Source organism: Sturnus vulgaris, chromosome 8 (genome assembly GCF_052056855.1).
Source record: "Sturnus vulgaris isolate bStuVul1 chromosome 8, bStuVul1.hap1, whole genome shotgun sequence".
In the NCBI taxonomy this organism is placed as follows: Eukaryota; Metazoa; Chordata; class Aves; order Passeriformes; family Sturnidae; genus Sturnus; species Sturnus vulgaris.
Window position 1 is genome coordinate 13,105,655 of NC_142250.1, and position 24,677 is coordinate 13,130,331.

The 24,677-nt window shown below is 38.2% G+C and overlaps 1 protein-coding gene across 2 annotated transcripts in view; it reads right to left on the bottom strand.

Moving 5' to 3' along the window:
* Window positions 1-1,368: 1,368 nt before the first annotated feature.
* SH2D4B (SH2 domain containing 4B) overlaps window positions 1,369-24,677 on the bottom strand; it is a 59,426-nt gene continuing 36,117 nt past the window's right edge. For both annotated transcript variants that reach the window (XM_088168853.1, XM_014877958.2), the window contains exons 7-8: window positions 6,044-6,264; window positions 1,369-2,802 (exon numbers count right to left, since the gene is read on the bottom strand). In XM_088168853.1, the coding sequence (XP_088024979.1) occupies window positions 2,710-2,802; window positions 6,044-6,264 (314 nt within the window). In that variant the 3' untranslated portion in view covers window positions 1,369-2,709. The remainder of the gene's footprint in view (window positions 2,803-6,043; window positions 6,265-24,677) is intronic.

Consider the following 24,677-nt stretch of genomic DNA (forward strand, 5'->3'; position numbering starts at 1 on the left):
TCTCTGCACTTGTACTTCACCCAAGTATCTTGGAAACAGCTTCACATCTCTACCAAAGAAAGCTTCTGTTCTTCTTAGTTGCTGCTAGCTATGATCTCCTCCTGCTTTCTTCAAAACTTATCTTCAGCCAAGTGCACTGTATTTCATTGCTGCTGCTTCTGGTTATATATTGTTTAGATTTCTTTCTTGGTAACTCTGTGAATTAGCTGGCTATTTTTCATTATTTCTGTGGGGCCATGGGGAGAAAAAACAAGCAATTCCTTTACTTGAGAATTCTCCTGTTTATTAGGATAGTAAAACTCTCAGAAGGAATTGCAGTTTTCCAAGTAATATAATTTGCAGGGGAACTTACAAGGGCTTTATTTTAAAGCTAGGTAAAACTTAGAGTGAGAAATGGATGGAATTCAAACAAGGAATTAGAAAATTAGATTAGGAAATGTGCTCCAAAGTGAAAATAATGTTAATTACATTGCAAGAGGCCACATAAGCTAAAGAGCTATTATTTCCAGGCCTTTATAATGGCTGAACAAAACACAAGCAGTTGCTGGGAACTGTGTTAGTAGGACTAAATAGGTGTATTATTATCAACTTCTGAATGGGAATTGCATGTGGAACAAGTTCTTCAATATTCTGTCTATAAACATTCTATAAACATTCACAGCATTGTGTTGAGTAATCTTCAAAAAACTTTGGAATTTGCATGTCTTCTGGCATGCCTAGCACCTTTCCCAGAGAAAAGGTAGCATTTCATGTTTGGGTTTTTTGTGGTTTTTTTTTTGTTTGTTTGTTTTTTTGTTTTTGTTTTTTTTTTTTGTTTTTGTTTTTTTGTGGTTTTTTGTTTTGTTTTTTTGTTTTTTTGTTATTCTTGGTTTTTGGGGGGAGTTTCTTCAGAGCCAGTCTGTAAAGACGCCTAGTTGTCTAAATCTATACAATCACCGACTGCTTTCTGGCCTCAGAGGTTAAGTTTATATTTTTTATAATTTTAAACGTCCCTTTCCATTCTCCTTTAAGTAGAGGTCCAGTTGCCCCATGAAAAAACTGCAGTTGTGAATAACCTGAGGCTGAGGTGGTTCTTGGGATGCCTCTGAGGGAGGGAGAAAGTGCAGAGCTGGTTTCTCAGAAAAAGCAGACCTTTCTTGCCTTTTGCTTATTTGTCGTGTCCTGACTTCCTTTGTTCTGAGGTGCTAACAGTAACTACTTAAAACCTCCTGAGTCAATGTGCCAAGTGATTAATAGAGAAGGTGCCCAGCTGTCTCTGTGGGAAGTTCAATAGAATTTTCTTTTCATGGGTCACAAACATTGATGGATTAAATCACACAAAACCCAGTGTTAACAGAAGAAAAAGCTCCTGACCAAGAATGAAACTTGTGTGCAAAAATCTTTAATATGAGCTAGCCGTAAAATTAATGATAAAAAAGTACTGCTATTACTACGAAAAGAATTTACTGCTGTAGCACCTTAAATGTTTAGTGTACTTTATTGCCTTAGACAAGACAAGGTTCTTTTCCTGGTTGATTTTACCATCTAGATCAGTCAGAGTACAGAAGGTAACAGTGAGTCAAGAGTTAAATAACTGCTTGAGGAGAAAGAGATTTACAGGAGATTCAGCAGGAGTCTACACCAGGATTTTGAAGAGAACCCTACAAGGCTCAGAGACTTCCCAAAGAAGCAGCTTATACAAATATGCTCAGTGTGTCTTTCCTGTGTGTACTGTGATGAGATTTTATTATTTTTCTAGTCTAAGCACTAAGCAACTACTCCATAGAGCTAGGCTTCTGGTCTATTTTCATGGGGTTAATATTTATAGCAAATGGATCAGGAACACATTGTGTGCATCTTGGTTTTACACATAAAATAACATGATGATAATGTACTTAGCTGTATCTTTTCTGTGTATAAATATACCAGTCCCACCTTCTCTCACAACTTGGATAAGAAAAGTACCCAGTCCTATAGCAATGTAAAGCTAGCAATATCCACTGTGTCTCTTGCACATCTAAAAGTGGAAAGCATGACAAGCTCAGTGAGAGAATTCCAACAAATCAAACAGAATAAACTGACCACTTACTGTACAGGAGTGGTTCCTTCCAAGGCTGCTGGGCTTCATGAAAAGGAAAATAAAATGTGTATGACCTTATTCTGTCTCTGCTGTGGGGAACTTTGTAGGCCTGAATTCAAAATCATAATGGCAAGTTTCAATCTGCACCTAATTATAAACACAATCACGAACTTCACAGGGATGTTTGAGGACTGCTTCTCTTGTTATCAAAGTGCACCACTGGGTAATGAAATTGTCAACAGAAACTGTCCAACCTTGCTTGGGAACACAGAATCTGTTCACCAACACTGATACTTCATACAGTTCTCTATGAATAGCTCCTGCCCACGCTTCTTGCAGTATAAAACATGACAAAATTAAGACAGGAACTTAGCATTCAGTGCAATTGGCTACAACCCCTTGAAAACCTTTTGGAAGTAGTCCTCTTTTGCAATTTGCTGTTAATTGCTCTCCTTTCAAGTACTAGCAATATGAATAATGGTGATGATAATTCAGATGCAAACCAGAAATATTTTAGGCCTCCTAATGAGGATACCTTTTGGCCACAAGACCAGTGGCTTTGAAAGTGGGTCAACTACTTCCATTGTTTATTTTTGTAACTATCTATTACTACAGCTGTCCAGAGTGGATTCCTGTTGGTCCTGGATTAGTTATTCAAATAAAGGGCTGTAGTCCGGTGGATTCTTCTGCTGTCCACATGGCTCCAGGAGTAGCTCCCCACCAGAGGATGTGATGATTTCTTCCTGGAATGATAAAACCAATTAAAATATCAAAGATCTAAGCCACCCACCCTCTAAGAATAGCAATGAAGGCCATCACTCCAGTGTAACTGGCAAGCAACTATGAATAAATGAATAAACACTTGACAAAATAATTGCAGACCAGCAAAAGGATCTTATTGGTTAATCATTTCCTTCATACTTTATCTCTTATTTATGCTGGTAGCAACTTGTGCTACTATCAAACAGTGAAATCAGTGCACACAAGAGACTCTGATTTACAGCACTACTTGTAAGTTGCTGCACTACTTAGGAAGCCAGCTACAATTGCTTATAAAGGGTATTCTCATGGGTTCATTGAACAGACAGATGCCAGTCTTACCATGCTGCTACTCCCAGACAGATGAGCAAGAGCTCAACGCTGAGTGCTCACACACAACAGTAACAGTTCTGACTGATGACTGCAGGGTGAAAGACATTGCCCTTGCTAGGTAAAGGCAGCCTGTACTCACAGCACCTACTCTCATGAATTAAATATTCGCATGCCAAGCGTGTCATTCCAGTGACTGATTACCAAGACACCTACTGGAAAAGTGGAGAACTTGGTCTTTGCACTTATTCCTACAGAAATGATAATTAATTTTTTTTCTGTATAAGTTTAAGACTGATAGATGCACCAAAATTAGCTGGAATCCAGAATTATATTGACTAAAATAGCAATCTTCCATCTGAAAGTTTAGATCCAAGATATGCATCTATATATGGACCTAGTATTTTCAAGACCTATCCAGCTTCTATTGAAATTTGGTGCAGATTTGGTGCTTGATCTCCTCAGAACACATGCAGGCTCCCAGTTGCTGTTCCCTCCCAATCACTACACCAGACTGAGAATCAGTTTAGATAGTTCCTACCCAAATTTAATTATTTTCAGAATCCAAGAATCACAGAGCAATTTAGGATGGAAGAGACCTCTAAGATCATTGAGTTCAACCTCTGGCTAATCAGCACCTTGTCAACTAGACAAGAGGGTTGTAAGGAAGTAAATAAAATATAGCAATGATCTCAGATATATTGTTGCTGCTTTCCACACAGTATTTAAACGCAAATAATGAAAGAAGAAGATGCACACTCACACCATATTTTGTAAAGTTTGTTCTTCCAACTAATGGTAACCACCCCCTTGTGTCTGCCAGATGAGTTGCTTGAGTCACCTTTCAGTTTTTTAATCAAAATGAAACAAAATGAAGTCAATAGGTACAAACAAGTAAAAAATTAGTTATGCCAGCCCTCCTCAGGCCCTCAAAACAAAGTCCACCCAACCTTTGGGGTGGGGAAGTATACTCTTGACAAAAATAGTCGTGAGGGTAAAAGCAGCTTCTCCCAAAACTGTAGCAATAACTGCAAGGGAAAATGTGTCACATACAGATTGTTTGTCTTTGGGACAGGAGGCTTTGGGACAATAGCAGTGTGGTTCACCACAGAGGGCAGGCAGAAAAGCCTCTAAGAAAATCAAGTGACAGACAGGATAAAATGCCTCCTGAAGTGATTGCCAAAGGTACCAGTTTTAATAAAGCCATAAGCTAAACAGGGAAAATAGAATTGTATTGGCATTGAACCTGAACCGGTTTCCCTGACAGGCTTACTACAGGGGCAGCTATTAACTCTTATCATGGGACACCTAAGCAAGTTTTTTCCTTTTTTTAAATGGCAGGAACTAAAAGCCATTCTGCTTCTGATGGGTGCTCTACTGCTCTCTGTAAATAGATGTGTTGCTAATACAATGATAGCCTAACGTGGGCTGTGGTGAAAATATAGGAACAAACTGGAGCAGAGATGACTGGAATTGGCTGTCACCATCACCAAGAGCAGAGGGAAAACTACATTAGCCAGAAGTTCTACATCCAACACCTGAAAATCTGTGTTTGAGGTGTTGCATGTCTGCTTTTCTTTCCCTGACAAGGTCCTGGTTACTCTTTCCAGGTGCACTGGGGCTGACTGGGATGGACCTTCACAGCTGCCTGTGCTCCACTGTGATGTTATGTTTTGAATTTGTGGCTAAAACAGTGTTGATAACACACTACAGTTTTGGCTCTTGCTGACCAGTGCTTGCAGATAAAAAAAAAAAAATCCTTTTTCCCACTCAGGCCCTGCTGGCACAGTAAGCTGAGAATAAGGGAGAACTAGGAGGGGACACAGCCCAGTTGGTTAACCCAAACTGGTCAAAAGGACATTCTATACAAGAAGGGTGTCAGGGATTTGAGCTTCCAAGGTGGCCATTGAGAAAGGATTTATTTAAATTAGCAGAGGACATATATTTTAGTCAAATGTGAAACCTACCATCTCCCTATGTGGAAATACAATTTGTGAATATTTAACATCACAGTCATGTAGGGACACTAAGGCAATGTTAAACGGATGCTGCAAAACAAGTGAGATAAAAACGAGATTTAAGAGATAGGGAATTTAGAAGAAAAATAACCTGAGACTGAATACTTAAAAGTGAAGAAAAGGAGAAGCAAAAATTTATAGAATTACCCTGAGACAAGAGGGAGAAAAGGATAAAATATGAAGGAGAACTAGAAAAGAGAGGAGGAAGAGGGATTATAAGGGTGGCTAAAAAAAAGCAGAATTAAAACTGATGAAGACAGGGAGAGATGCAAGACAAAAACAATTTATGCTTTCAGAACCAGTGCTACTGTTTAGTTGCAGTCTGGCAACAAGAAACAGACCTAGAGATAAAGTAATTCAAACCCATAGAAAGTCGAATAGTAAATTTCTCTTGCAAGATTGTTTTGGGTAATAAGGAGTGACCCTTAATACATCCCTAAAAGAGAACCCCTCCACGTTCCCTTCTTTAATGCAGGGTCACACTCTCTTGCTTTTTCACATTACAGCCCTTACATCAAAGGTAGAAAAATGCTGAAATTTCATTGAAAGGCCTTTCTATGGTATTTCCAATCCAATTTTCCACAGCAAAAAGGCTCAGAAAGTGTTACATCTGTCAGCCCTTATTAGGCCATTTGTAGCCAAGGAGAGTACACACTGTATAAGAGGACACAAGTACATACTGGAGCATTTGAAAGAAGGGGAAAAGCTTTCTGATTCACTGCAACAGAAGTATGAATGTTACAGCAGGGCTTAGTGTACAATATTCTTTCCCACTACAGTCATTCCTACTTTCCAGTGTGGTTTCAAACTACACGGCTCCTCATTAAATTATTAATCCATTCCACTCAGCTATTGATCTCCACCCAGCAAGTGTTACCTTGTGGAAATCAATGAGATCTGTGAGCGTTGGGTGTCGGTTTGGATCCACCCCCAGGAAGCTGTAGAAATCCCCCGAAGCATCAACCAGGAAGTGCTTGAAGCCGTTTTGCTGGCGGTAGGACAACGCGTAGCCCCAGATTTTCTCACTGACTCGCACCAGGAACGCGCCTTCAGATTTATTCATCAACAACTCCTCTGCTTCCTGACGGCTGATAATGCCTGGCAAGAAAAAAACCCCATGGTTATGCAGGCAACAGGTTTGTCAGAGGCAATCAAATGCAGCAAATACTGAACAGAAGTGAAATCACAATGGTGTAACTTCTGAAGACTGGAATGTTTCTAGGAGGAGATGTTTATGCTGTTTGCCTCTGAAGGGCAGCTGTAAGAGTTTTGATGGAGTCTGCTGGGATATGCTTTTTAATTTGATGGTTAAGACTTGCTTTTTCCCATCCTTGCTGCTTTTTCAAAGGAAGTGCATAAATGCAACTGGCCTATCAAACCATAGAATTCTGGACAAGCCATTGTTTAAGCAGACTAGCATGACTTGGCATTGCAGTTTGAATTTGCAATACATTGCTGATATTTGCGGTTGTATTGCAGTCCTGCAGACTCTGTTGCCGTATAATTGCTTTATAGGTCTCCTACAGAAGAAATGTAAAGCAAGTGCCAGGAGAAAAAACATTTCTCTGCTTTTGTACATCCACACACATACTCTTCCCAAGACTCCAGCTCTTTGGCTGCAAGGCACATCAGTAACAGCAGATTTCTTAGATTTTCTGTACCAGTCACAAAACATCACGCAGGATTAAAAACTGGAAATAGAGGTTTCTGTGGCCTAATTCTCCAACTTGGATATTGTACAGGTTGGTCACAGTCAGTCATTACTGGTGCCCTATTCAATGCCCCACTAAAATGTTCAGTTTCCCATAAAGGCCAGCATCAGATAGGCTATGGGGGCCTGAGATATGCTGAGGCTTTATAAAGGCATCTTACTTCCACAGAGTCCACTTCAGCACACTCATAATACAGTGCTAATATAAGACAAGATGTCAGTAGACAGAAGAAAGAAGAATATTTCTTCATTGTCATTGTTTCAGTACAAAATAATTTACTCAGGAAACAATAAAATGTAATAAATCAGTATTCTTCCTTTTGTTTCCATTTCAAATACCCTCAAAATGACTATGAGCTTCCAAGTACATATCCAGAGACATCACCACTGAGGTAAATTGGAGGAAAAGGTTTAACAGGAGTAGAGTTTCATGAACTTTCCCATTTTATTCTTTTGTGTTGGAAAAAATCTTCATCTCTCTTGTGCCTTCTGATTCTGGCACACAACACTGAAGTTTCTGGTACTTCTGCTTGCATAGAGGTTGTGACACCTATTCTGATCCCAAGCCACAACAAAGGTGTGATCAGAACTGCACCTGGCACTGAACCAGGTCATACCATCCACCCAGAGAGCCTGGTTCCAGTCTGTCTGGTCAGCCTAGAGGACAGTCAGCTCATGTCTCAATTATCTGTGAAACACCAGATGCTCACTCTCATCAGGAGCAGATGTTGAATTAGGCCATTCTGGATGTGAACATGGCACATACGTCAGCAGATAATGTATGTACATGTTCCAAAGTTACTCTCTGTGGAGAGAATTTTCTCCAAACAATACATGTAATATTTAGTGGAACCACTTGTCATTGTAGAATCCTACACATGTCCTAGTGAGGGTTCCATGGAGTCCAGGTACTGAAAAACCACATTGTTTTAGTGTTCAGGGATTATCTGTTTCAACCCAGAAGGGTTTACCTGAAAGTTTGGAATTCTCTTATTAAGTCCTTAAGGAAAATTATGTCTCTAGGAGACATAGGAAGGGACTGAGGAGGTCTGGGTACCAAGAGCAAGCACTGTGTGATATTAGGAAAGGTAGAAAAAACATCTCCTTTCTTTTTTTTTTTGTATCTACTTTGAGAATACGAATTTCTTTCACAGTTTTCCTCGGTGCAGTGATGAAGGACTCAATCTCAACAGGGCTCAGTGGTCCCCAGGGGAATACCCTCAGTACGAAGAAATATACATGTATATAATCTGCTGAATGATACACATTTCTCTTTTATAAAGGATATTGCATCATCTTTGCACTAGACATGAAAAACAGGCAATGCAAACATAAGCGTTTGTTTAGAAACAGCAACTAACTGTTCAGCAACAATGTCAATTGATGCACTTTTCAAAATTAGAAATACCTTTATTGGAGGTATTCCAAGATGAATTATTAAAATTTTTTGAACTCTGCTCAAATAAAAAGATAGTACCAATATGAATCCATATGATACAGCATATTATGGGAAGTTGTACCACTACATCCCAATATCAGCTACTCAAGAATTACACAAAAACTGATTCTGAAATCACAGTATCTGTAAACCCAGTCTTCTCTCGAACTGGCCTAATTTAAATATACATGAAAAGTTTTATTGGTGATTATGATGTCTACTTCCTTGACAAATCTCTGCTGGAAATAAATGTGAGTTCAGATGAGCCACACTACCAATCTCAGAGCATTTAATGACAGGAAGGATAAACAGTGCCATCACCTGCAAATACTACATTAATTAAAAAAAATCAGTATTTATACTGTAGTTCTAGTTTGAAAGCATGCTGAAAGTTTTGAGACAGGAACTGGGTGTTGTTATCATTATCTCTTCTCCAAACAGTGCCAGAACTGTTATGCAGCCATGACAAGGAGTGAGCTAGACTAGACAATTCAGCCTCAATGAATACAGAGGATTTGTAAAACAAAGAGAGTTGTAAGAAAAGAATGGCTGTATTAGAGAGTGAACACTATTAGGATATTTCTAGGGTTTGAATCACTATCAGGCATATAATATGAAATTAATTTAGTATTGATTAGTTTAATGGCAAACAATCTGTTCACCTGCTCTCAACTCCCATCAGTGGAGCTAAAACACTGGAGGCTTCCACATGATGCCATCTTCTATGTCAGACCTTATTTTTGTCCTGGGCACTTTATATCATTGAGTAGATGAAAGATGCTACATCACTCACAGCCAGGTTCTTTTTTTGTTTTAATTCTCTTTTTTTTTTGCAAAAGATGGTGTAATAAATTATCAGCCAGCCACTCTCCCCTTTTATTCTCCTGATTCTGTTAATAGCTCACAAGAAACCATCTCTCTCCACCATCTCCTCCTTCTCCTTGCCTCCCAGTTATTTTATTTGTCTGTGGTTGAATTCTTCAGAGGGTGGTTATTGCAGCAATGAAAGTCTCCCTCTACCCTTTAAAAAACATTATCCTGTTCTCAAGACAATTGGAAAAAGAGTGGCACTGTTCTCTCCTGAGATGACTGTAGAGAGATAGACAACATCTGTGAAACCTCTACACAGAAAATTGTTTTAACTAAAATCAAGAAACTTTGGTTTCCCAGGGCTCCAGTAAGAGGTATAAAATCACAGATCATCTTATTTGTCCTAGTTAGGATATTACTGATAAATATTATATTGAATAGAAACCACTGATGCTTTTTCAACTAATTTTCCCTCACTCTCATTCTTGCCAATCTCTTAAAAAGATTTGAAAAAAGGAAAAAAACAGTCCAGTTTTGCAATGCTTATGGATATTAACAGCTTGGATTCTTAGCAAGAGAATAACATTTTCTAAGACACTTTAAATTATAGAACATTCATCATCAACTGACATGTTCCTAACTAACAACTTCATTTTTAAAATACAGGACCTGTAATGATAATTTGTAGATGATGATAGGCAAGTCTTAATATTTTTGTTGTAATTATGTTCTTTTTACTGCCACTAATCTTTCAAACAGGAAAAAGAACATCCTAACATTTAGGGTACATTAAGCTCATATGTGAAGTGGTGAGTTCATTATTAATTTAGTGAGCCTAGCTAAGAAATCCTAATGCTGCCTTCCAAGTTTACAGGAGCCTCAACAGCAGAAAGTGTTATTCTGCAATATTCTGCCATGACACCTCAGCTTCCCACTCTACTTTCAGGGTTTTCCTACATACATCCTTGAGTGGAACTCAAGATGGAATACATATATATTGGTTACAAGAATGTCACACCAAGCACGAATCCGAGGGTGATACATTTTTCCAACAAGGCAGACTATGTACTAGAAGTCTAGAATTAATTTTTCTCTGTTAAACAGATAAAGTTGCATCACATCCTTTGTTGTAAGGTACCACATATAATAGTGATGTCCATATAAAAAGATAATTCAGTCCTTAATGATCAATATATTTTTAATTCACATACACATATATATTAAAAATATATTCTATATAAAATTATAAATATAAATAGAAAATTATATATATTTTATAATACACATCTATTATAATATATTTGTATATGCCAAGAGACCAGCTAAGATTAGAGGGACAGCAGGTACAAACACAGCCTAGAAGTGTTTATTTAGCATTCTGCAATAGAAGCCATTTGTTCAGCTGATATTTTCTCTTTTCTTATTTTTCCATTAGTTTGATCTCAAACACTCCAGTGCATGAGGTCTTACTCAGAAAAATTGTTACAAATATTGGCATGAATAAATGAGAACAACGTAATGAAAGAATTCATGGCAAAAGTACTTTCGTGGCCATTATGAAAAGCTTTCGAGCTTGTGCAAAATTGATTTGGTGAACAATTATGAATATTCACACATAATAAATGCAGAAGAAAGAGACCATCCTGTTTATAAAACTTAAGACATTTAACCAGGGTGATGTAGGTCACTTGTCAGGATCCAAAGCAAAGAGAAGCCAAGACCAGCATCTCCTTTGTTTTCAACAGGGTTAGATCAAAGTCCAAATGAATACAAATATGCCTGGCAATCATGGCATGAATGATTCTCAATTCACATACTAAGGTCATGAAAACACATTACACCGAGAGCAAGTGCAAACCATAAATAAATACGTAAATACAAGGAATTGTGAGGAATTAGCAGTTAACTCCTGAATAATGTAAAGGACTATATTTTTTTCAATTATACAGGAAGATCTAATCAGGACTTGAAAGACAGTGATAAAATGGCCATAAGAGGGGAGGAGCAGCTTGCCAAGCATCAGCCAACCCCTTCCATTTTTTTGATCTGAAAAACTGAGCTAGGTAGACATACTACTCTAAACACAGCATTTAGAATTTAAAAAAACTCCCAATGCCAAAAGAGAAAATTTTCCAAAAATTTCCATATCAATTTCTTCTCTTCAAGACTTAATTTGAAAGTCAAAAGTTGGATTACACCTCACAATGAAAGAAAGAAAAAAAGGCTGAAATAAATTTCAGGGGGAAAAAGCCACTACAGAAGCTTAAAAATAACTTTGTGTAGAACAAATTTTAGGGTTTTGGGCATTTTGAGTCAAAAGTTCTGGTTTGGTGAGAGGAAAATATATCATAGATTTTTCTCCCTACTTCATTGTGATTTTAAAAGAATTATGCAGTTGGAAGTAGAGATCGAACCTACCTGGGGCGAAAATATGAATGAAGGCAATCAGTTTAGAAAGAAATAATCAGGCAAGTAAACAGAAATTCAGAAGGGTTTGATCCAAGTGCAGCCAGTCTGGTTGCAGAGGAGCCACAGGCTGTGTCACATGGCAGTGTTAACATAAACCACTGCCAGGAGCAGCAAGAACAGCTTCTGAGAACACTCTGTGGACCTCGTGGAGGGCGCAGAGTTTCCAGAGGCCACAGAAGATGAAGATGCTCATGAGGAGCCCATACAAGCTAAGATGAAAACTGAAGCTGGGGAACTAAAATTTAGAATAGATCAGACGTTTTTGAGATCCCAAAATAAGGGGGGATAGTAAAGCTTGAAACAAACACTCGAATGCCTGACACTAGCAACCATCTCTGGTCTGGGAGAAGGTGAAAAACCCAGCTCCTTCAGCCACTCAGAAAGACCAAAAGCATAAAAGCAGGGAATGAAGCAATGGCTTCCCTGCAGTGGAAGAACTAGAGCAGCTATGGTTTATACTGTCAGGGGAAAGCATCACTCAAAGCAAATTTCCTCAGGTCAGCTTTTCCAATTCTCTCCCACAGGTGCAAGTCTATGCATGGACCCTTAAACTGACTGAACATAGTTCTGGTTGTGCACTGGGAAGGACACACTTAATCTACAGCAGGGTGATGTCTAGACTGAATATTTATGTTATCCTTGAGACTGCCAATGTCACACAGAATTTAAAGAATGCTGTTATCAGTATGGTGGTTTATGGACTGTGCTGTGACTGAAATAGTAAAAACATAACAAAGAGTCTAAAGTACCACATATAATATCCATGTCTGTATAAAAAGATAATTCAGCCTCTAATGATAAATATATAAAAACTTCATGCATTGTCATTTCTCTGGTGTTTCCAGCAGGAGTAGCATGCGCAATTAAATAAATGCACAAATATTTGCAGCAATACCAACAGTGTACTGCTATTAAAGAGGTTTCACCCTCTCCTTCCTTTTAGTCACAGTCCTTTTTTTGTATAATGCCACAAAACAAAGAAGAGATCAATAGTATTGTGTGAGAAAAGCTGTAGCTAAAAGGTAACAATAGGTCTGCCTCTGCTATTTCAGAATAGAAGCAATAAAGGCTAAAAAGCAAAGCAAGGGACTAAATCAAAGACATCTGGTAATAGAAACAAAGCTGTTGAAGCTATTCACCATCTGCTGTTAAAGCAGAACAAACTCACATGGGACTAGATCTTCAAAAGAATTCTGTTTCCATTTAGACATTGAAATAAATGGCTAGGCTTAGAAAAAACACCAACAAATAACAAAACAACAGAAATTCAGTCAAAACCCAAACACAAAAACAGCACAGTGACTGGTAGGTTTGTTAGGGTTTTGGGGGGGATTGTGCTTTTTTTGTTGTTTTGTTTGTTTTCCAAACTCTGGCCAGAAGTGTCATGGCAAGAGCCCAAGAGGCAAGTGGTCCCGAATTCCCTTTTGCTTTTGCTATTTACAGCTAGTAAGAATGCAGATATTTCATGCTTTGCTGCAGGTTGGTAATCTAAGTCCTAGTAACTAGCAAGATTTATGGATACTGATAATAAAGAAAATATATGTAATAGGTCACAAAAAGCAAAACCTAAAATATGTGTAAATAAAACCTTCCTGTCTCCATAGAACTGCACTGGGAGACAAAGCTGGGTTGCATTTAGAAATCAACAGGTAAAACACACATTTGAAATATACACAGAGATGAGTTATGTCAGTACTCAGGGGCCAGCCTTCTCTGAGCCACATAGGCAAAGCAAAGTGAGACTGCTTAGGGAGCCTCTGGGGAAAGTTTTCTTTGCTCCTCACTCACCACCTCTTCTCCTGCACAATTTCAGGAGTCGAGCATGCAGTAACTTACCTCAGATGGAGATAAATCTGTGCTGGGGAAAGGGGAGCAGGAGCCCATTAGCCATTCTTCACCATCCCTCTCCTCTGTAACCATGCTGGCACATTTCAGCATATGCAGAATTGGGAAGCAGCACCTCAGTGAGACTCAGCCATCTCCCCAGTATAGGAACTATGCCCTGGGCTACACACAGACATGTATAGGAAACCAAGGCCCAGAGGAATAATGTATGCTGATAGCAAGAGATCCCTTTAGGCAAGGAGGAGGCACGTTGATAATCCATCATGTCCTAAATGAGCTCTCCTTGAAGACTTCCTTGGTGCACAGGAGTATCTTGAGTGTCTATACACAGGAGAAATTAAAGGGAACGTATCACAGGTAAAAATATACAGACCTCGTTTTGTCTGGGTGGAGTTTTTGAAGGGATTTTTTTGTAGGGTTTTTTTTTTTTTTTTTTGATTGGTTGGGTTGGGATTCTTTTTCTAATGTGGATTCTGTTCTGTCTTTTGTCAGGGTATAACAGTTTTTAAGAATAAAGCAAACTTAGTCCTCAGAAGATTTCTTAATTCCCTAAGAATAAGATTCTCTAAAGCAATTAAAAACCTACTGAAATTCTGAAAGGAATGGGTGCCTTACTCCCCTGGGAATTTTAAAAAATCCTATCTAAATGAATGATGCAGTAATAATGGGTATTTTTCTTCAGCTTTACAGAAAATCAGGTGTGTTACATCCAATGTTGCCCGTGCAGCTCACAGTTATGCACTCTGCAGAAATACCTCTTAATTGCCTCCTTCAGAGTTCATTCTACATCCAGCTATCAAATACTGTGAAAACCTTTTATACCCACTGTCAAAACATTTACACCTTATTCACTAGCAAGCAGTGCAGCACATAAAAGATAGGTGTTGGCATTCCTTGTCTGAATATACCACTGTGTAATAGAGCTGTAAATTTTTCTGTTAATGTCTCCTCAAAGCCTAGTGTTGGTTTCTTTTCTTCCTTCTTCTCAGAACAGCCTATAGAATGCATTAGGGAGGAAAACAATTTAACCTCTCTCTTCTCTTTGTATTATTGTCACATATCAGAAGAAAAAATATAGCACAAAGTACCTTTAACCTTTTATCTTATATATATATATATATATATAGGTAGAGGCTCTTCTGATCTGAAATCCCTGCATTAAATCTCTGCTACTACCCTTTAATTTTTGTGAGTTTTCTCTTCTTGTGTAAATAGCTTCTGAAAAGAATCTTATGCTAAAAGATGGAACAGTTAACTATTCCATTTTCAGTGGCTTCTCAAACTAAACTCCCATGTGTGATTTTACTATGTATGATCAGTAAATTGTCAGAAATTACTAGTCAAGAATATTTCATTTTGTACTGTTTTCACTATTGGAACACTGATGTATTTCTAAGTCAGAAGCCTCATTGTTCTAGTGAACTCAACGGAAGATCAACAAGAGGAAGGTTGGGATTTTGGTTTTGCTTTTATTTGGTTGGCTTTTTAAATCCGTAAATACTTCTAATCCATATAAATGTTCTAGACTCTGTTATAGATACCTGACATTTCCTGCAAGTTGCATGGCAAATAAATATATGCATGTGGATGCCTTCAAACTTGAGAAAATATCAGTACACAAATCCAAGTAGGGAATTTTGTTACAAATATTATTCCTGTAGGATACATTCACCTCCTTACAATACAGTTGAGATTGGATTTTTATTTCCATTATGTACCAAAAAGATAGCAAGCTATACAGACCATCAATAAACTTCTGTGATGGGTGCATGATGTGACACATGCAGTAGATATTATGACCAAATGAAAATTTGCTTAATCAGTAAAGCACACAGAAATATCTCACTAAAGCCTGACAGGGATAGACATTGTACAGTGAAGTAATAAACACAGAGCAAAGAAACAGATTTATGCTCTGATCCTGGCTCAGCAAACTGGAACACCTCTCTCCTGGTACAATAGTCACTGATACTGTGTTTTGTGTGCAAATTGAAAAATGTAACAGTTTTTTTAGAAGGCTACTGGGCGGTATTCATCATCCTTTCTCCAGGCAGACAAAATGTTTGCATTCATTCAGTCTTGGTCTTGCGAGCAAGAAATGGGAAATTCTAGTTCGTGGGCATCTTTTGCAGGCATTTCACTTGTTTACATTACTCACCTTGTTACTCCTCATCTAAATTCTCAAACTTTACTGAATTTGAAAATGAGAGATAAAAACCTTCTAGTATGCAAATTAGATCTATATCAAGGGAAAAGATGAGAAAGCTGATATGTGCAAGGAGAAGAAGGGAGAGGAAAAGCCCTCCTGGGATCTATTTATGTTTTCATAACTCCAGCCATCATTAGGCTCTTGTTTCACCTAAATACTTCTGAGGGAAGCACAGACATGAACAAACATGGAAGACTGAGCTTTTATCAACCCAATAGCACAAAACAAAGCCCACAGTGAGATTCTTGTTTACTTTGGATTTCTGCAAAAAGGCAAAGTAGCAGAATTAAAGCAGTCTCTTAGTAGAACCTTCCTGGCTTTGTACAACTCATTCCAAGGCAACGCTGCCAGGTGACACTCCAGAGGGAACACAGGGACCAAAGGCAAGAACAGTGCATGGAACAGCACTGCTGCTCACTAGCCTGGGCTGGGATGCCCTTCCTGCAGAGATCTCAGAGCCCATCACTGATGGGCTGATGGGCAGCTGCTGGAGGGCACATGGGAGGTGCAGCTCTGAGCACACAGGCTGAGGAAAGCTTGTGGACCTGGAGGTAATTCTTCCTGGAATCAAAGGCCCCCTTACAAAATAATTTAAAGAAATATATAAAAGCAGAAATTATTTGCAATTCAAAATCAGCAGTCACTGAACACACACCCCCTGAAGGCATCACAATCAGAACTGAGTGCCAGTTCCCTGACTTGCTGTGCAAGCTGCATTTGGAACTCGACCCAGTGCTCGCTCAGTGCATGGAAATGTCACCATTTCCCACCCCTGCAACTGGAAAACAAGGGCGAAAAACTGCAAGTGTTAAAACTGCTGTCAGTCTCAGGGGTTGGTTTGGAAAAAATAAACACGTCTCCTTAGATTTTTGTTTACTTGCAGCATCTTCCTTCTCTCAAGCCTACATGCACATTTAACCACCAGGATTTTTTCTTTAAAAACAGTGTCAGAAGAAATACCTGTACTTGCAAATCTATAGGTGTTTAATCTCAACAAGAAAGACAAGCACAAAACTTCAACTGTGCAGTCCTTAAAAACTACATATTTTACTATCTCTGAAATAAGCATTGCTGGCTGAAGTGTGGAATACTTTACAGGATATGTAAATCCATAATCACTATTTTAAAAGTTAAATGGTAATATATATACTTATATATTTACTTATTTTAGCACCAGGTTCTGCTTCTGCACTACACATTTAATAGATGGTTCAACCATCAATAAATGGTTCTTAATAGCTAAGATTCTTCTTTTTGTCTTCAAATAATTTTGACATAAGAAAAATAATATATACTAAAACCAAATATATATATTTTCAGTCACAGTCTTTCAGTATTGATACATAAATTAGTTTTGATGCTTCTGAATTGTGAATACTTGGCTGCTTAGGCACACAGACATATAAGTTTGCAATGCAGACTGACTCCTTTGTGTAACCTGTTCTAAAAACATGGTCACATTTACGGATGTATAGAAGAGACAGTAAATAATGAAAAATCATTTAAAAATGCTAAAAAAAAAAGAACTCCATCCCAGCCAAAAGCAGGACATTACCCCACCATTTGCATGCTCTATCATGAATATACCACTTGTGGAGGAAAATGGGATTTAATTCAGTGCCCATGGGTTTCATAATATCTACACTGTGATTGATATTACACTGAATAAATTATATAATAAATCAGCATCAACTCTGGCAAAACAGTTAGGGCCTGATTAAATTTCGCCTTGTATATTGTGCAACCATTTATTCTAAGGCAGTTTTTGACCCATTATACCCATTTTTCCATCATTTAATTAAGTACAGAAAATACAGAGGAATTAAAAAATCAGGCCCTTCTCTACACAGACTGGACTGAGACAATCAGCTGCCAGAAAGCTTTCTGGTAATAATAGCAATAAATTACTTAGAATTGTAACATGCTCTGATTTTCTATCAAAATTAATAAGACAGCAACATTAAGTCCTAGTGCAGTTCCCTGTGCCACTATTGCCAGAGCTGTAAATGGCTAGGAAAGAGAGTAACTGTATTTACTAAATGCAGAAAAGGAATTAATTGTTTAGGTAATAGGAAGCTACTGGCAAATTTCATCAAGCCAAGTGAAAAGCAGCAAAATGGACAAGAATATTCTGAAATCATGGCGGCCACATGACACAAACTATAAATCTATAAAAAGGCAAACAAAAGCAAAGCAGATGTGTCTATAACACTACATTTTATGGGTATCCCTGCCTTTATCAGATCATCTCCACATACCATTTAAAAAACCCCACCAAAACAAAAACCCATCCACAAAAACATACACAAAAAGTAAAAACAAAATACCCACAATCAAAAACTGGAGGGAAAAACAGTGTGTTCAGTCATGAGCCAAATTATAAAACACCTGCAATTCTTAGCAGTTAAAATTCAGAGAAAAATAACAATGCCACTTTCTCAAGCTCATCTGTAGAAAAATAGGACAATAATTCTAGAAAAATGTAATTTTCAGGTATCCTGTCCTTCTTCACATTGTTATAAAGTTTTCCAATATGTCATGTATAAAAGTACTAGAATGTTTTCATTATAAAAACAAAGAATGTTTAAGAATGTTTTCAATACATATTCCAGTTTTTAATGATTTTCTGAATCAAGATAAATCCCAACACTTTGAATTTGGACTTAGAAACTGAACTCACTGTCTTTATTAGAGTTTTCATATGTTTTACTTGGATATAAAAACACAGCCAAAATATAGACTATAGCTTCAGGCAAACAGGAAATATATCCTAGTCCTATTTAGGAAAAAATATTTTAAAAATAAATGAGATGTACTGAATGAAAGCACATTTTAGAACATTGAAGAACAATTATCATGTTAGTGTTTATAAAAAGGAAGACAACTGAATTGGCTTTAGACTAGCAGATGGATTCAAATAATTTTCTGTATGATGCATTTCTGAATGAATACTTAAATTACTTTCCATTAAGGCAATTAATCTACAGTTCTACCTAAAACAAACAAGCTTCACAATGACTTGAATGAAAGAGCAAAATAAAATGTTGACATGGGTAATGACTCTCAGATATTCAAAATCTGCTTGTGTGTAAAGTAAAACCCAGCTCTCTCCACAGTCACCCATGCTTAGCACGGTTTATTCAATTGTCAAATGTCTTGAATAGTGTGAATATACAAAATACATACGTGGCTAGGAAAGGTTTTGTAATTCTACTGGTTACCAACAGAGAGGTGATACCTAGGCTGGTCATGTTTTGAACATTATAAATGTTCAGAGCTTTCTTTGGGAGCCTTCCTGCTACACTGCTAGTTTAAATGGCTTTATTTATGCTAATATTGATTTGTTATTCATTACACTGGGAATGCATTATAAATAAAACTTCATTAATTTAGTGGTCTCACAGTAAAAGCATTTGCCCAATGAACAGACACTGAAATGTCTTAGAAGATAATGGAGTTACATGGTAGTAAATAGAATATTACACTACAGCCTCTGACAAGCTGCTGATTTGCTAGAGTTGCTAATGGTTTCCTCTGGCCTTTACACATTGATACTGGTTTTTATTGATGTATCTGTGCTTTTTGTCTGACTACATGGAAATTAGGTTTTGATTCTTCATTGCATCCAGCGAGAATCTTTAGACCTCTAGCCTGACTTCTTGCAGCAAGGGCTGGCTTTTACATCCTGGAGCCCTTTCTCCACGTGCTGTGCTTCCCTGTGCCTTATGACCCAGTGAGGGCTGCTGAATGCTCCCAGGTGAAACTCCTCATTTCAGGAAGAACCTACACTGGTGCCAGGGATTTGTCCCCCAGATTATAGCCTCTCATGAATACCCTGAGTAGACACCAGCTGATAAAGGCAGCCACATGGTGCAACTGGCTCTGCAGGCACCACAGCAATGTGTGAGCACAAGGCAAGGAAACCTTCCAGGTGGCTTTACTGATAGCCTTCCTGGCCACGAATTAGACAGAAGAAAAGCAGTGGAATGCATTCTCAGTTTGCTTTTACCTAGTAAGGAAGCCCTCAGTTTTTAACAAAAAATATAGCCCACAACCAAAAATTACTGATGTACCTTTCTCCTTTCAATAATTAAATTAATAGATCCAAAAAGTACAAAAAACCTGGCTATATAAACACATACACATGCTCACAATGGTCTTTAAAGGACATATATCTTACAACTCACCTAGAACACTATAATCTCATGGGTATTGAAGCAACTGTCAAGACACATTTTCTATAAACTTAAATGACAAGTGTACTGGTAAATCACAGTGTCAGCAGAGCTCACTCAAAAGGAGGAGAAAAGCAAAAGCCACAGTTGACATGGAGCCCTGGAAAATTCAAATTTTACAGCTGAATGTTCCAACAGATAACTAGGCAGAAAATATAGTGTATTCTTTGCTTTTCATGCTTTTCTCTCAGGTGAAGGAAAATGGTTATTTCCTTAGATATAATTCCCTTTGTGTAAAGTTTAAGAATGCATTTAATTTTTAGGTACATTAGCAATCTGAAATCTATTTTTATCTGTGAGAAGCATCTAGACGATATCACTGAGCTCATAAGGAATCTTTCTACATGTTTTTTAATCAAGTAATTATTAGAACTTTTATTGCTAAAAGGGATACAAATTTAAATCATGGTCTATCTGGAGTAATTTCCCATATTCAAATTGAAAGAGCAGTTCCAGATGGATTTCTACAAAGCATTTTCTGTATCTACTTAAGAAACTTTACTTCTTTATCTAGCTCAAAGAAAAGTAAATCTAGGGATACTATTGATAACTAATTTTTCTTCTCACACACTTGGCTGGATTTGGGAACTTCAGGCTAGCTTGTTAATTACAGTGCTTTCTAGCTGCTTGCAGCATTCTTGCACATCGATTTCGTGTACTCTTCCTCAGGGGAAAAACTTACCTTTAATCACTCAATAAAGTGAACCAGACACTGAAGCACTGTTGAAAGTCAAATGAGAACAGCATTGGGGTAGTAAAAACTTCACACCTAACGAGTGGCAGAAGCCATGTGCAGCTCTGACAGTGACCCAGTTCTGGACATCCCCTGGGGTCTGACACAGTTTTCAGCTAAGCCACCAAAAACCAGGCACTAAATTGCCTCATTTCCTACCAGCAGTGGAACTGAGGTGAGTGAGTCAGCAGCGAGGCTCAAACTCACAGCAGGATAATCTGAATGAGGGGTTTGAAGCCACCACTCACAAGCAGAAATTACTTCAATGGTGGAACCAACTTCATCTCAAATTCCGAAAAAGTTACAAACAGAAGCAGGTACAAATTTTTACTTAATTTTTGAATAAAAAATCTGGAATTAAGATACTTTCACTTATGCTAAATTTTATGAAAGAAACGTGATAGAAGGAACTGAACACATACAGCAACTATGCAGAATAATTAGTTCCTTTCACCATCTTAGTTCTTAAAGCTTCTGTCCCCACTCTGTAAACAGTAGTGTTGTTAAGAGAGAAAATAGAAGAGGGACTTCTGTCCCATGACTAATGAACTACTACTTTCTTGTACTTTGGATTAAATACCTAGAAATGTTTATAGCACACTTCAAGTCGAAAAAATTCCTTTTATCAAGCATATTGGAATGCATTTATAATAGCCACATGCACTCATGAAAGTCCATGCTGTGTTTGATTCTGAGAAGCAGTGGTAACAGCAATAGCAGAATGGCCCATGGAATTACATATAATTTAGATATCAGCCCTCTCCACCGTGATTAAACAAACTCTCGTGTGTTTTATTATGGATGTAAATCTTGGATAGAGGGCTAGGGTTTGAAGCAGTCAGAGCCAATGCCAATCAGTGTGCCAACGTGCATGGCCCTTTTGGAGCTTTACCTCTTCAAAAGAGTTGTGAGTTTGTGATTTGACAATCCCATTTACTGAAAGGCCAGGAGAAGAAGGAAGAGCTGACCTTTCTGAAATTGAAAAGGGAAGGAAGCTGTCATCCCCTCAACGTTTGCAAGGGAAAGGCAAATTTCTGTGTCCCTCACTCCACCCTGCTGTGCCTCCGTGCCAGCAGCACACAGTGCAGTGACACACGCAGGTGAGTCGCCTGCAGTCACAGAAATCTCTTCCCTTTATTTCTCTACCATCTCCCACTGTTTACCTCCCATGGGGAAGCAGTTCAAGTGTCATGATCTGCTTCTGACTGGGTGAACTGGAAGAAAGCTAAACCAGCAACATATTTTCACCCAGCCCCACACTTTCCCCCCCTGCACCTCCACACACAATATCTGCTGGTACCCTGCTTGAGAGAGTTGTCTTTGCTTAGCAGGAAAATAATATTACTTCAGAGCTGTCAAATGAATAACTTGTGATCTTTTCCCCTGAGGCTGGATCAATAGGACTGCAGGTTCAATGCTTAGCAGAGCAAGAAGAAGCACCAATAAGGCATCCAGCTGCTGGGAAATCAGGGAAATTTACTGACCTCAGGTCTGCAAGTGTTTGCTGGGCTTTAAATAGATAAAATAAATATAACTCAGTCTATTGTAAGCTGATGAAAATATATACAGAAGCCTGTGAAAGAGAAAGCACATTCTTGTAAGTATGCAGGCAAAGGAAAAAGAGCTGCAGGCATGGCTGATAAACACTTAGATATAAACTAAAAATAAGCAGGATATGAGCAATTCATCCAGGACTAACAAGGCTTTGCACAGGATACCTGTGGTGTGCTGGAGGGGGTGATCAGGAAGCAAACAGACACAGCATTTAAAGGTGCACAGTATGAGCTGAATGTCTTGTGCTGGTAGTAACTGATATCTAAAAGTACCTTGTGCATGGATAAACTCCAGCTGACACATCCACAGTGCCACTGGAAGGAGAAAGCATAGTCCAGCAGGTAAGGACCAAACTGCAGTGCATTTAAAAGGGTACCACTGCTCACATTCAGGCTGCTGGACAGATGAAACAGGCTTTCTGCATTTGCTTTGGTCACCATCAAATCATAATTCCTTCCAGTCTTACTATATGCAACCTTTGTAGATGTCTGGGCTTTTTACTTGAGTGTAACACTTCTTATTTTGTGTAAAATGTGACTTTTATGTCTTTACATGTGATTTCTTTCAAATCACTCTTGCTCTTATATCACATGGTTTTTATAAATGATTTTTCATATCTTTGCACTAAAAGCAGAGCTTTCTGTCCAGACACACCTCGCCTTTTTGTTTTTTGCAATGTGATAAAGCCTGAAGGAGCTGCAGTAATAGAGAAATATACTCACACACACAGACCAGTTCAAAATGGAGACAGAACTGTAGTGAAAAATTACAGGTAAATACTGAAGCTACTATGATGACTTATTAAGCAAAATCGTAATTGCTCACAATGGGATGCTCTAATAGTAGCAGATGGAGAAGAAAATCTTAAAAGTGTTTTAAGTGAAAGGGGAAGATGTCTTCAAAATTTAAAGGAATTTGACTTTCAATATTTTTTTAGTAAATTCACCTGGGAGCAAACTCTCTGGAAAAGTTGCTGAATATTCTTCACTTATGCAGAGAACTGCCTGGCACTAACATGAAAAGCCGCTTTTTTAAAATTATTTTTATTAACTAACCCTGCCCTGTGTGGGCTCTGTACCTGACCTGTTTGTGTCTATGAAACCATTAACACACCACACTTGTTTCCCCTTTGTGCTCACATGTTCTTTATCATCTCTCATTTCAAATGTCTACCATAACTGCTAAGAAAAATGGATGCCTTCTATCTTCTAAACATGCCAAATCTTTAGAATATAGCTTCCAGTTAAAAAGCAGTCAAGAAGGACAATGTATTGTAAAAGAATAAGAAAGCTCATTTCACAGTAGCAATTAGCCTATTTACATTAATTATTCAATTGTGTCATTCTACAATTTCCCTGCTGTTCTTTTGTGCTTCCTTTCTCCTAGCAGCGTGTTACAGCTCACATTACCTCACTTTGATACTTTGCTCCTTTCCAAGAGGAGCCATGGGGTCTAAAACATTTATTTTGTTTGCTAATAACCTGTCTGCATAGACACTTTGGAACTCTAGTGGTGTAAGAAAAACAATTCCAAAGCCTTCAAAAGAACTGACAGACTGAAACAATCATTATGACCTAAGTGGAATGAATTAGTGCGTGAAGGATCATCTTATCTCTCAGAAAACAGAAAAACACCTTTCACTTCTTAAAAAAGAAGCTGAGCTCTGAATTGAAGCTAAGGAAGCATTTGAGTTTTTTCATGTTATGAGTCTAAATTAGGACAAAAATAATCAAGTACCAGAATCCACCATAGGACCTCAACACTTAATTCCAATTACTGTGTGATCTTTGAAAAATACTATCAGAGCATCTAGTAAATGTTTGATAAGAATATGTTCAGGAAATACAGAAAAGTAATGTTCCATCTCACAGGAAGTAAGCATATTACCATGGCTCTAATAACAGCTCTCATGCTTATATCCACCCATATAAAGAATATCTATAAAACTGCAAGGACAAGCTGGTTCATGTTTGCATTAAAACCTCTATGTGTAGATTATAACAACTACTGCTTTATAATAATTTTAAAGTAGCATTACAATAGCATTACTATTTAAAGGCAATGGTACAAACCCAGCCTGAGCCTGTCCTCAGCAAGACAGACTTCCCAGCCCTGCAGAGCGTTTGGCAGCCCCTCTGTGTAATTAATACACCAGAGGGCTCCTCTTCCTCCTGCAGCACCACGGCAGGAACATCATCATTCTGTGCCTCAGCTCAGCACTGGGGCAAAGCACAGGACTAAGCAGCCTTGGGAACTCCTGTGTCTGTGTCACCACAGGATGGGGACAGCAGAGGTGACAGCTGAGCATGCCCTGCCACTCAGACCTAACTCCTCAACCCTTCTTCTGATGTAGGCTTGTGTGATGGGAGAGTCATATGGTGTCCAAACTTATAACTGTTCTTCCTGCCAAGATTCACAACAAAGGGAATACCCATTCCTACCAAAGTTTTCTGAGAAAACCACACAGATTGGGGATGGTGATTGATACCGATTGACTGTGGCATTAC